The sequence below is a fragment of the Papaver somniferum genome, chromosome 5 (genome assembly GCF_003573695.1).
Source record: "Papaver somniferum cultivar HN1 chromosome 5, ASM357369v1, whole genome shotgun sequence".
NCBI lineage: Eukaryota > Viridiplantae > Streptophyta > Magnoliopsida > Ranunculales > Papaveraceae > Papaver > Papaver somniferum.
The window spans coordinates 167862619-167877257 of NC_039362.1; the positions used below are offsets into that span (position 1 = coordinate 167862619).

At 36.4% G+C, this 14639-nt stretch overlaps 1 protein-coding gene and 2 long non-coding RNA genes across 3 annotated transcripts; all 3 read right to left on the bottom strand.

The window, feature by feature from the left end:
- Window positions 1-5347: 5347 nt before the first annotated feature.
- On the bottom strand, window positions 5348-8101 carry LOC113278092 (wall-associated receptor kinase 5-like). Its single transcript, XM_026527024.1, has 3 exons — window positions 7171-8101; window positions 6912-7079; window positions 5348-6777 (listed from the first exon to the last, which is right to left on the bottom strand). The coding sequence occupies exons 1-3, from the start codon at window positions 8033-8035 to the stop codon at window positions 5612-5614; spliced, it is 2199 nt and encodes a 732-aa protein (XP_026382809.1). The 5' UTR covers window positions 8036-8101; the 3' UTR covers window positions 5348-5611.
- A 3668-nt stretch (window positions 8102-11769) lies between these two features.
- LOC113278094 lies at window positions 11770-12727 on the bottom strand. The gene is made up of 4 exons (XR_003325288.1): window positions 12695-12727; window positions 12356-12478; window positions 12183-12267; window positions 11770-11928 (listed from the first exon to the last, which is right to left on the bottom strand). It is a non-coding gene; the product is annotated as an uncharacterized LOC113278094 (long non-coding RNA).
- A 50-nt stretch (window positions 12728-12777) lies between these two features.
- On the bottom strand, window positions 12778-13592 carry LOC113278093. Its single transcript, XR_003325287.1, has 3 exons — window positions 13398-13592; window positions 13124-13248; window positions 12778-12853 (listed from the first exon to the last, which is right to left on the bottom strand). It is a non-coding gene; the product is annotated as an uncharacterized LOC113278093 (long non-coding RNA).
- Window positions 13593-14639: the final 1047 nt, after the last annotated feature.

Genomic DNA, 14639 nt, shown 5'->3' on the forward strand with positions numbered 1-14639 from the left:
CCCCCCTCAGACTCAAGGTGGTGGAGTACACATCTTGAGTCTGGAAATTAAGAATCGAAGACGAGCTGCAGAGTGAGTCTTGGTGAAAAGATCAGCCACTTGAAATTCTGATTTAACATGTGGAAGAGTGATTGTACCTTTCTTGAAATGATGATGAGTAAAATGACAATCTATCTCTATATGTTTTGTACGCTCATGAAAGACATCATTGTGTGTAATTTGAATAGCAACCTTGTTATCACAATACAATGGTGTAGGAGAAGAAATTAGAACTCCCATATCACGAAGTAGCCACCGTAACCAAATGAGTACAGATGTGGTGTGAGCAAGTGCTCTATACTCTGCTTCAGCACTTGAACGAGAAACCACACTTTGTTTCTTACTTCTCCATGAAATCAACGAGTCTCCCAAGAACACACAATAGTCGGTAATAGATTTTCTATCTGTAATATCCCCAGCCCAATCGGAATCTGAGTAAGCTTGAAGAGTGAGATCAGACTTTGATGAGAAACACATACCTTGATGAAGAGACCCCTTGATATATCTTAGAATTCTGAGAACAGCTGCATAATGAGTAGATCTTGGAGCAGACATAAACTGACTGACTATGTGAACTGCATGACTTATGTCTGGTCTCGTAATGGTCAAGTAATTTAGACTCCCTACTAGTTGACGATACAGTGTTGGATTAGACAATAGAGTCCCATCTGTAGGACTGTATTTTACATTCAATTCAAGAGGTGTGTCAGTTACCTTATTGTCAGATAGCCCTGTACGCTGTAGAATCTCAGATGCATATTTGACTTGTGATATGAAATAACCAGTGGGTGACATGCCAACTTCAATACCAAGAAAGTAACTTAAATATCCAAGATCTTTCATCTTAAAACAATCACTTAGATATGATTTGAGTTCAGTAATACCTTGTAAATCACTGCCAGTAATAACCATGTCGTCAACATACAAGAGAAGAATGACAATTCCTTTTTCTGACGATCTGACAAACATAGCTGAATCACAGAAGCTTTGTGTAAAACCATATTGGAGAATTGCATTGCTAAACTTATCAAACCAAGCACGAGGTGCTTGTTTGAGTCCATATAATGCCCGTGAAAGCTTACATACTTGATTAGGTTCATGAGGCAAACCAGGAGGAGGTTGCATGTAAACCTCTTCTTGTAACTCACCATGAAGAAACACGTTTTTCACGTCCATTTGATGAAGTCCCCATTGTCGTGCTGCATCAACAGCAAGTAATGTATGAACTGTAACCATTCTGGCCACTGGTGCAAATGTTTCTTCATAGTCAACACCATACTCTTGTGTATAACCTTTTGCAACAACTCGTGATTTACATCGTTCAAACTCACCATCTGACCTGGTCTTAACTTTATAGACCCATCTGCTTCCAACAACTGATTTTGCAGAAGGAAGGTCCACCATTTCCCATGTGCCTGCCTCTGCATGTGCTTCCAATTCATCATCCATTGAATCTTGCCATTCTGGAATGGCTGCAGCTTCTCTGTATGTTTTGGTTCATAAAATGACAAAATAGAAGACAAGGAACAGTGATAGTCTGCATACTTAGCTGGTGGTCTTCGATTGCGAGGTGGCAAAGAATTTTCTTCAGAATCAGGATCTCGTTCCTGAGTTGCACTATTAGGTTGAGTCGTAGAGTGGTCTTGGTCATCCGTATTTGGTGGATCAACAACTAGAGGAGATGGACTTTCAGGAGTAGATATAGGAAAAGTTCTAGGATTGGATTCACTAGGAAATGGATCAGAATAAGTGAAAGACTCAAAAGATGATGATTTGCTGCTTGGAAGTGACCAGAATGGAACTTTCTCCCAGAATGTGACATGACGAGAGACACGAAGCTTTCTATTAACTGTATCATAACAACTGTACCTTTTTTGTTCAATACCATAACCAAGGAAGACACACAAGAAATTCTTTTGACCAAGTTTATGACATTCACGTTCTGGAAGGAGTACAAAATAAGTTGAACCAAAGACTCGAAGATCAGAATAGTTTGGTTTCTTACCATAGAGACGCTCATAAGGTGACATTCCTCCTATGACAGTTGTTGGGACTCTATTGATGGTGTAGACTGCAGTAAGGACTGATTCTCCCCAGAAATTTGAAGGAACTGAGCCAGAAATTAACTGAGTTCTAGCTGTCTCTATAATATGACGGTGTTTACGTTCTGCAACTCCATTTTGTTCTGGAGTTTCAGTACATGACAGTTGAAGAATGGTGCCTTGGGTTTTAAGAAATTCTTTGAATGGATTGGAAATATATTCCCCTCTTTGATCAGCACGAAAAACTTTAATCACTTTACCAAACTGAGTTTTTATCATGGTTGAGAAATCAACATATAACTTAAGAAAATCTGCTCTAGAGTTGAATAGATATACCCATGTATAACGCGAATAATCATCAATAAAACTGACATAATACAAAGCACCTCCCTTTGACATGATTGGAGATTTACCCCAGACATCAGAATGTATAAGAGCAAAAGGTTCAGTTGAGACAGAAGTGCTAAGATTAAAAGAAAGAGCTGGTTGTTTTGCCAGTTTACAAGAGATGCAATTTGGTTCTTTATCTAACCGAGTATCTCCTAGTAAACCCTTATTGATCATATATGAAAGACGAGAAAAGGAAGCATGACCTAACCTAGAATGCCAAGACATGAAGGGAGATATTGACACAGGTGCAGTGGGAGTAGCAGCTACGACGTGACTTTTAGATTCCGCTGAGAGAGCAAGAGATTGAAGGAGATACAACCGACCAACTCTACGGCCTATCCCAACTAGCTTCCCGGTTTTGAGATCATGTATAGCACAACCAAAAGGAAAACAATATGTGTTATAACCTTGATCACACAATTGACCAACTGAAATAAGATTCATTGTAATATTTGGAACAAGAAGCACATCTGATACATAGAAGTTATTTGAATTGTTGACCAAGCCTATATGACTTGCAGTTACTGTTGATCCATCAACAGTATGAATCTTAGGGGTGATGACAGGATGAAGACTTTCAAAAAACTTTTGATTAAAAGTCATATGGTTTGATGCTCCTGAGTCGAGAAACCATTCTGTTGAATAAATACCTGAGGAGATAGAGAAGGCAGATGCAGTTGTAGGGTTGTTACCAATTGAGAGTGCTTGTTTAATCATCTCTTGAATATCAGCAAGGTTTGGTGCTGAACCACCACCAAGTACAACTAATGCAGATGAGGTTGTCGATGTTGCATATGGATCTGTTGCAGATGAAACTGGAGCTGCCGTAAATCTGGTAGGTGTATTGAATTTGTTTCCTCCATTAGCATTGATCCTTCTCATGTTTCTTGAGGTTGGTGAGGTGCAAAATCTAGATGAGTGACAAAATTCCTTACAATACCCACACTGTGTTGTGGGTGTGTCAAGTATTGTGGCAGCAGGTGATGTATTGGCCGATGGGAGATTGCAGTTCCTTGCCAAGTGTCCAAAGGTCTTGCATTTATGACACTGTACTTGAGACATATCACGTTGCACTTGAGCATTTGAGTTTCTTGGAAAATTGTTAGGGCTGGATCGTGAGGGCACAACAAATACTCCTGATATCTCCGGTGTGATTCTTTTCCTTGTTTCTTCTGTAATAAGTTCAGACAAAGCAACTTCCACCATGGAAGAGGTGAACGATGAAGGACTGATGCCCTAATAGACTCAAACTCATCACGCAAAGCCATTAGAAACTGAATTAAACGTGTTTCCTCTCTATACTTCTGCCACAATTCCAAATCTACGGTCCATATTGGTTCCATGATTGCTAATTGATTCCAGATTAAAGACATCTCAGAATGAAAAACAGAAATAGACTGATCATGCCATTGTTTCATAGATCTAATATCTTGTTCGAGTTTATACCTCTGAGCAAAGTTGATTTGGGTGTACCTTTTCGAAAGAAAATCCGATGCATCTTTGGCTACCTCAAAACTTGTGAGTTGCATGCTTATGGAAGGAATGACTGTGTTTCCAATCCAAGTGAGAATCCTGTGATTGTTAATCTCCCATTCTTCTTTTGGATCCTTTTTCTGTGTTTCATTTTCTTTCCCTTTTTCAACAGAACTGCTTGTTGTAGGTTTCTTTTCTATACCATCGACATACTTCCACATACTCTTTCCTTTAAGAAAACTCCTCATGAGGAATGACCAGTGATTGTAATTGGTTCCATCAAAACGGACAGTGATAGGTTGAGAATCTTCTCTTGACATGATTACTATGTTTTCTCTGGGTTGTATTTTCTCTGGATTGTATTGCAGCGGAAACTGGTTCTCAGATCTTTCCTAGCTCTGATGCCATGATGAACATGAGCATAGAGATTCTAATGTAGTTGTGAGAATAATTCTCTGTATATTCATTGATAGGCAAAAACCTGATTTATACATGTTTACACAACTAGATAAGGCAAATAAAAGATACACCTAACTATATCTAGGATATATACAGAAAGAATATATATGCAGTTACAACCAAATAACAAACACAATAATGACAAGATATATCATATCTTGACCATATCTTAACACGTGCCAGGAGGTCGGTAATGCAATTCAAACTCACACTTCTTGTAGAAAGGATGGGTGATGAACTGAGGTCCAACAGCACAGTTTTTATGAAGGTCAAAGTCACATTTTTCACATCTGTATCGAGGACCTATACCAGCTTCTTTGCACCCTTCGCAATTGAATGGGATTTCAGTGTAGTCGAGTTTGAGTTTGTGATGGCGATGAATCGGATGAGATATCTCCTTGTCAATCTTCATGGATTGCAGGGGTTTCTGTGTTGAGTTTTATGAGCAAGAAACATGTACTTGTTTATATTGATGTGTTTATTCTTTTGTAGGGCTGAGTTTAATCTGGCTTTGAATGAGCTACCTAATAATATTCTTATTGTAAGCATCTACTTTGCTTAATCCTTACAAATGCATTTTTTCGTAGAATCTAATTCTACCCGCTAGTTGATTGATCATTCATTAGTCTACTAACCTACTTAAAATATGCAGAGTTTTGATAAAATTTCTACATTCATCCCACTTAATGACTAGGATTATTGCCTTTATCAGGAACATGCTTTATATTAAGGAACAAGGTGTATCTTTGCGTAGACTCTATCCTCAATTATTCAACAAGTGTTTCAGGTGCTTAGATTTGTTCTGATCTGCAAGTAAAAAAAGATTATGTACCGTGCAGCAGCTAAAGGATAGGAATAAAGCTAATGACGACCTTTTATTGGTCCCAACTCTCAAGTGCACTGCTGCCTCAGTAATATAACAGTAAAAGGATTTCCATTAGGACTACCGTAATTTACATGAATAGTGAATTAAAGATTACTACACAATAGCTAGCTGTTTGAGTGCGACTGTACTACTTTGGACTTCTTTTTCAAAGTTGCAAAAGCTTCTTACTGACTAAACTGATAATGCTTATTTCTCTCTTTTGCTCTTTTCCTTTTCTTTTCAAAAAAAAAAAAACAAAAAAAAGAGTGGCAGAATTCAGAAATGCATGTCGCATTTGATTGCACTGCATGTGGCCAACACAACCCTGGTGTCCATGCATGCTTTACCTCTCCAGATCATAAGTAATAGATAATGCTGCATTGAAACTATCGTTGCTAGCTTGATCGAACAAATCCATCGCCCATTGTTGTTGTTCATTGTCATCTTCTCCTAGTTGATTACTTTGTTTACAGAATGCAGCAATGTTAACAAGTTCTTGAGCAACTTCTTTCATTGTTGGCCTTTTATCACCTTTCAAAAGCAAACATTTCCTTGCCAATTCTGTCACTCTTCTCAGCTCTTCAAGATTTCCTTCTTTCACTACATTCTTGTCTAGAAACTCATTGAGATCCTTGGTTTTCAATGAAGATAAAAAATACATAGCTAAATTACTATCTTCTTGTGATCTTTCAAATGAAACAGGTTTCTGCCCGGTCAATAACTCGACAAGAACTACACCGAAACTGTAAACATCACTCTTCTCTGTTAGTTGACTTGTCTGAAAGTATTCAGGATCCAAGTACCCCAATGTTCCTTGAACCAATGTAGGTATTTGTGTTTGATCTAGTGGCACCAGTCTTGATATACCAAAATCTGCAACTTTTGCTGTGTAGGTCTCGTCCAAAAGTATATTTGAAGATTTCACATCTCTATGGAATATAGGCATTGAAGCAGCTGAGTGTAGATAAGAAAGAGCTTCGGCCGTTTCCACAGCTATCCGTAACCGATTTGACCATGACATTTGAGTTCCGTCCACATTTTCGTGGATATGATGATGCAAAGTTCCATTGCAAATGAATTCATACACCAAGGTCGGAACTTCAGTTTCAAGACAGCATCCTAAAAGCTTTACTACATTCCTATGATTAATCTGTGTTAAGATGACAACTTCATTAATGAACTGATCAATCTGACTTTGATCCATCACTTTGGATTTCTTAATGGCTACTACACTCCCATCCTCAAGAATTCCTTTATAAACTGTCCCATATCCACCTGACCCAAGTATCCTGCTCTTATCATAATCTTGTGTTGCTGCTTTGAGTTCTTCAGAGGAGAAAATTCTAGCACATTCGGTGGTGCCTTCCCGATTAGAAACTTGCTGTTTCAGCAATAAACCTCCATTCTGTCGAAAATATTGCTCCTTAAGCTTGACCAGAGTTCGTTTCTTAAGCGCAAAATAGAACCATAAACCGCATAATAAAACCACTCCTAAACCCAGTCCAGTCCCTGAATTCACAGTTTAACAACACAGAATGTGAATGAATCCACAAATTTTAAAATTTTGTAAGAAACTTATCCCCAATGCAGTATTTGATGTGAAATAGAATCCAGACAAGGATGTCAAGAACTAATAAACATACCAAGAAGAGCTTCAATAACTAGATACAACTTCTTACAACCGGAACCGTTTTTCCTTCCATCTCCAGCACTACCAAATGGACATATGCACTGATACCCTGGAACTTTGTTATGGCAACGAGCGCCACCAACACACGGATTGTTCTCTAATTCAATGCACTCATCTATATCTGTAATGGCAACAATAGACAGTAGAAAAAGGTTTACCATGACTATAAGATAACTAATATTCAATCTAGTAAGGGTCAGAGAGAAACCAACCTTGACAACCTTTGGTTCCATTCAGATAAGGATTTCCAGAGAACCCATCGGAGCAGTTACAAAGATAACCAGTACCCATTGTAGAATCAACACAGAAACTATTCTTCCCACAGATAAAACTACCACTTGTACTCGCACAATTATAATTACCAATACTCCAATCCAATCTCATAGCCATATCTTTCGCAGTCTCCGAAAAATTCCTTAACTCATTTTCCACAAATCTAAAACTTCCTTTCTCGGCAACAAATGCATAACTACAATTATAAAAATCTGAAACATTTTTGTAACCGAAAATATTACTAGTACCTAATCCTAAATACCGTTTTCCTTTCGGTACAGTGGATTCGCAACAACCGATTCCAGAACAAGAACCATTAACAACACTTCTTGGTGTTGAACAAAGAGAAACACAACCACTGGTGAATGATTTATCATCTGTAATTACTGCAACTGTATCACAACCAATTGCTATAAAAACATTTGATGAATCTGATACTGAAAGTGGTCCGTTTTCTGGTAATGAAATATGGGTTATTGTACTATTTTGATTTATACAATCTTTAGCAATATATGAAGTTGAATTTATACGTAATTCGCCATTTGTTATGCCTAAAATTTGATGATCAGTTGTGACAAGATATGGAGTGTGGTTTGAACAAGAAACTTCGTAAAATGGTGATAATGAACATTGATTTCCAATGCCGAAAGGAAATGGTATTTTGATGGATCCACATTTTTCCGGGCACTCATTGATTGAATTTGCAGAGATTTGGGATATAAGGACTTGTAGTGAAATGAGAACAAATATCGTGCTTATCGAATAACTACGTTTGATTATTTTCATTCTGGTATTTTTTTTCATCTTATGTTGTACTGGAATTTGGTTTAGGTTTTGATTTTTTGGATTCCTAATGGTGTAGAGAGTTTGAGTTTTTGGGCGCCAATCTTAACTGCACAAAATTTAGATCATGTATAACCGCATGACTCTGACTAATTGGAACCTGAGTCCAGACTCCAGATGGGGAAAGCTTGCTCAGGCCCAGAAAAGTAATTTTATTTCGTATGGTTTAGCCCATCAGCATTAAAAGTTAATCCAATTCCAAGGTCCAGAATTATTAAATTTGAAAACTCATGAAGCAGGACCGCCGAACAAAATGGATGCGTGTTGTACTATCGATCAACCGAATAGGGGTGGTCGCATGCAAAGCTGCACTAAGAGGCTATAGGCGAAACACCAAAAAAATGGGGGCTCTAAAATATATTCCTGCATTTGAAATGATTTGTATTTGATATTTTAGATGAAAAGATAAAGATACAATTATAATTATGAGTAGGGGAAATTAGGCTCAGGCCCAACCCATGGATAACCCATAATATGAGGCCCTTAATTAAAAAAAATTTAAATCTAGGCCCCGAGTTTTTAAAAGACCTTGATACCCTTATGCATATTGTCAAGCCCATAATTAAATAAAATTTAAATCTAGGCCCAAAATTATTAAATCTAGGCCCGAAATTATTAAAATACAGTGCGAAGGTGTAAACAGAAGTTACACATGCATATGGCATGTGTAACCAGAAGTTACACATCCTTATGATATGTGTAATGCAAAGTTACACTTGTATATATATGCAAATAAATAGACATCAAAAAAAAAACACAAAAAAAAAGTTATTACTTTAATATTCATTTACAATAATTTCTTAGCATGTGTAACTAGAAGTTACACACGCATCTGTTTAGTGTAATTGAGAGTTACATATGTGTCTATCTAGTGTAACTGAGAGTTACACATGCATCTGACTTGTGTATTCAGCGTCAACTCCAGTTCCAGCGAGACCATTACCACGTTTAAGCAATTAGCTTTTATGAAGTTATATAAAACCTGAAATATAACAACAAGCAATCAGTATTTATACGATTAAAATGAACAGTACATAAAACAATGTATATTTCAGTTTCACAAGCATCTGACTAGTGTAGCTAGCGGTTACACATGCATCTGAATTGTGTAACTGAGAGTTACACATGCATATAACATGTGTAACTAGGAGATACACATTCATCTGGCTAGTGTAGCTAGCAGTTACACATGCATATGACTAGTGTAACTAGAAGTTACACATACATATTGATATGTGTACCCAAAATCAGTATGTGTAAGTAAAAGTTACACATCTAATTAACATGTGTAACTTGCAGATACACATGCATCTGAATTATGTAACTAGGAGTTACACATGCATCTGACTTGTGTATTCAGCGTCAACTCCAGTTCCAGCGAGACCATTACCACGTTTAAGCAATTAGCTTTTATGAAGTTATCTAAAACCTGAAATATAACAACAAGCAATCAGTATTTATACGATTAAAATGAACAGTACATAAAACAATGTATATTTCAGTTTCACAAGCATCTGACTAGTGTAGCTAGCGGTTACACATGCATCTGAATTGTGTAACTGAGAGTTACACATGCATATAACATGTGTAACTAGGAGATACACATTCATCTGGCTAGTGTAGCTAGCAGTTACACATGCATATGACTAGTGTAACTAAGAGTTACACATACATATTGATATGTGTACCCAAAATCAGTATGTGTAAGTAAAAGTTACACATCTAATTAACATGTGTAACTTGCAGATACACATGCATCTGAATTATGTAACTAGGAGTTACACATGCATCTGACTTAGATATGTCAACATAAAATCAGCAAATCCATCTCTAAATGAATAACACTAGCAAAAACGAGAGGTGACTATCAAGCAATTACCAGTCATAAAATAATACAGTTAACCTTGCAAGTGAATGAGAAGCTCTTAATTAAGATATCATTGCTTCAGCAGAAAGACGTTGTTAGCACTGTATTAACAGAAAGACGTTTTACAGCGCTAGTCTAGATGTACCTAAGCCATTTTCATATTATCGATGACGAAGGACATTTTAAGCAACAGAAAGTAAAGCTTCAGACAGTAATTATACTGGCAGAATAATACAAACACCTGGGAACCTTGTGCTAGCACATTAATATCGCAAAAAATGATCACACAACTGATTCAGCAGGGTATAGATATGAACCCAGGAAAACAAAATGCATGTGTAATCAGTAGTTACACATGTAAACAATAGTTACACATGCATATTAGCATAAGTTACACATACAATCATCATGTGTAACTAGAAATTACACATCTAATTATTATGTGTAACTATAAGTATAACCTGCATCTAATTAGTCTAATCTGCATCCACTACTACTCCCTACTACTAGGACTTGATGTTCTTTTCTCAATTTCATAAATATAACCACTATAACATATCCCATCAAATTAGCATGTGTAACTATAAGTTACATATGCATATCCCATCAAATTAGCATGTGTAACTATAAGTTACACATCTAATTTGCATGTGTAACTAGTGAATACACATTTATTTGGCTTGTGTACCTAGAAGTTACATATTTAATTAGCATGTGTAACTACTAGTTACACATCCATAGTCTGCCAATGCTAGTTAAACGTGCAAATTTTCATGCATATGGCTTGTGAGATGTGCAGTTAAACAGATGTATGAGTTAAGTGAAACCATTCCAGACCTATATCCATATACTACCTTTCAAGAAAAAGAAGTAGCTAGTCGTAAGTAATCAAGAAGGCTTACTTGATAACGGTGTTCACTTTATCTGTCTGGATGTTGTACATCTTCTTGAAAGCATCCTTGTTTTCTTATTCTTGTTGTCTTCAATCTTCTTCATTGCTGACTCGGTGGTGAGTGGGTATTTCAGGATCTGGTAATGGTCCAGCTTGTTCCTTGGTAGTGCACTAATATATTGGTACTTGGGATTCCTTGCCTTCTGCAATGTCTTTGGCCTGTGAAATATGACTGATGTGCAGATATTCTTAGCCTTCTTCTTAATGGTTGATGCTCCAGCTTTGACAGCCTTGGAAGCTTTGTTAGCCAGCACCTTGGGGTCAGCCTTCTTAGTAACTACATGACAAGCAAATGATATCAGTACCATAGCAGCTAGAACACTTCTCATACAAATGAACAAAACAGGACATCCAAAAATCAAAAACCAATGGACACAGAATAGTCAAATCTATCTCATAACTGAATAAACTAGAGCAAGTATACAAAACTTAATAGTTCACCCTTACAGAGTTACAGACTCTACAAAAAGAAGGTAAAATTAAAAATGTTACAGTTAGATAGAAGTTTCATATTAGGTTACATATGCATATACCATCAAATTAACATGTGTAACTATAAGTCACACATCTAATTTGCATGTGTAACTAGTAGATACACATTCATTTAGCTTGTGTACCTAGAAGTTACACATTTGATTATATGTGTAACTACTAGTTACACATATATAGTCTGCCAATGCTAGTTAAATGTGCAAACTGTCATGCATATGGCTTGTCTAATGTGCAGTTAAACAGATGTAATGTGCAGACCTATATCCATATACTACCTTTTGATATACATTCATTCAACAGAAAGCACAATAACAAAAAGGCGAGACAAAGCAACATAAACAAATTAATAAGTCCACAGTTCTTGGTAGAAAAACATGCCTGCCTTGTTAACACCAGGTCCAAGAAGACGGGGAATTTGCTTGATAACAGCTTCTGAGGCTAGAAAGCATGAAACTTCTTTGCAAGCTTCTTGACCAAGTTCTTGTTCTTGTTAAGCTTCTTAAGACCTTCAACATCCATGTACTCAAGACCGATCTTCTGAGACTGTAATCATAAATAACAAAGTAAGATTATTACAAGAGGCAAAAACAATTTGGTCAACTCACCAGTGTGGCCTTGGTAACTTGAGAATTCAAGAACTCAAGCAAATAATTAAAAAAATAACAACATGAAGATGTAGCCATCATAGCGAGCCATAAGCTTATTAAGACAGAGCAAGGGATTTGATATAAACACTCTGATTTGAATTCTTTTTCAGTACACATAACATTTGATATAACTTTCACCATGTTGCTAACCTCTATAAACGCATTGGCAATCATTCCTGCATCTAAACAGTCGAACACATAAATAGAGGGTGTCTTCAGCTAGGAATCCAAGTCGCTAATAAAACGAAGCCATTCAATTAGAAGCCATTCAATTTATTATGATTAACAACCAAATAAAACGAAGGAAGGCATGATGGACTTACAAGTATATTATGACTCTTGAGGCTGAAGAGAAAAAAAAGCTCATAATGAACACTCCCATATAGAGCTTCTCCAAATTCCTTTTCGTCAAGTAGTTTTCTGTTGTACCTCAAAACAGAGATTACCTGATAAGTGATAAATAATACTGATATTTATGGTTTTTGCCAAATCAATGAAATTTCACTACCAAATAACCAATTTTAAGAACAAATTGTGACCAAAAAAATAGCTCACAAAGGCTAAACTTTGCAAGTATTAACAGAATACAATTTGTGATTCAGATGGCCACTCCATCCTCGATAAAAAAAATGCAGGCCTGGAAGAGAAAGTAAGCACCTGACCTTTATTTAATCGAACACCTTTCTTGGCTAGGCAATCGGCCAGCACAAACCATGGCAGTTTCCTTGTAATGAAAGCTTTAATAGCATTGTAGAATCTGACGAAATAAGAAAATTCATTATTCCATGCTCTACAGCCCTTTCAATGGATTCAATAGCATTCTGCAATGTAATTACCACCAGATTCAGCATTGATAAAATCCCCAATGACAATTTCAACTGAATTTGATCGAAATCAATGAGGTTGGTGAATCTAGTGGGAGAAACTATTAGATAGAGCCCAATTGGACCATCAGAATCTTAAGAGAGAACGTTTTAATTCGTACCTAGCAAATTTACTAAGCATTTATCTAAACAGACTGATATGAAATCAACATGAACGGAGGAGCGGCAGAATAATAATTGGATTTGAGATGGATGAGGATATGATACCTTGATGGATTTGAACACTTAGCTTGACCAGATTGGTACTGTAATGTACCCTCCAGCATCGACTCTGCCATAACCACCCTCTTCTCCATCAGATCAATCTATCTCATAGTCTACTTGTATTTCCCCTGCATATATACATCTGGTCTATCAGGATGTATAAAATGCGCAGGCATCAAAGATACACATCTAATTACATGCCAAGACCAGATGCACATCCAAGAACGACTGTAATACAAGTATCATGTAAATAATTGAAAAGAAAGTAAAGACTTACCTTTAATTGAGTTGGTTGCATTTAAAACTTTGACTGAGGTTTCTAAAAAGATGTAACTTAAGAACATATCCGGGAACAGCCAAGGAAAGTTCTCTGCGTTAGTTATCAAGAATCAGAGGTTGAAAACCATATTATCTTGTTGCAATAGCAGGAAAGCTATGAAAATAAATTAATAACAGATAAATTCTAAATAGGTCCAAATCCGAAAGTATTAAAATACAGTGCGAAGGTGTAACCAGAAGTTACACATGCATATGGCATGTGTAACCAGAAGTTACACATCCTTATGATATGTGTAATGCAAAGTTACACTTGTATATATATGCAAATAAATAGACATAAAAAAAAAAACACAAAAAAAAAGTTATTACTTTAATATTCATTTACAATAATTTCTTAGCATGTGTAACTAGAAGTTACACACGCATCTGTTTAGTGTAATTGAGAGTTACATATGTGTCTATCTAGTGTAACTGAGAGTTACACATGCATCTGACTTGTGTATTCAGCGTCAACTCCAGTTCCAGCGAGACCATTACCACGTTTAAGCAATTAGCTTTTATGAAGTTATCTAAAACCTGAAATATAACAACAAACAATCAGTATTTATACGATTAAAATGAACAGTACATAAAACAATGTATATTTCAGTTTCACAAGCATCTGACTAGTGTAGCTAGCGGTTACACATGCATCTGAATTGTGTAACTGAGAGTTACACATGCATATAACATGTGTAACTAGGAGATACACATTCATCTGGCTAGTGTAGCTAGCAGTTACACATGCATATGACTAGTGTAACTAGAAGTTACACATACATATTGATATGTGTACCCAAAATCAGTATGTGTAAGTAAAAGTTACACATCTAATTAACATGTGTAACTTGCAGATACACATGCATCTGAATTATGTAACTAGGAGTTACACATGCATCTGACTTAGATATGTCAACATAAAATCAGCAAATCCATCTCTAAATGAATAACACTAGCAAAAACGAGAGGTGACTATCAAGCAATTACCAGTCATAAAATAATACAGTTAACCTTGCAAGTGAATGAGAAGCTCTTAATTAAGATATCACTGCTTCAGCAGAAAGACGTTGTTAGCACTGTATTAACAGAAAGACGTTTTACAGCGCTAGTCTAAATGTACCTAAGCCATTTTCATATTATCGATGACGAAGGACATTTTAAGCAACAGAAAGTAAAGCTTCAGACAGTAATTATACTGGCA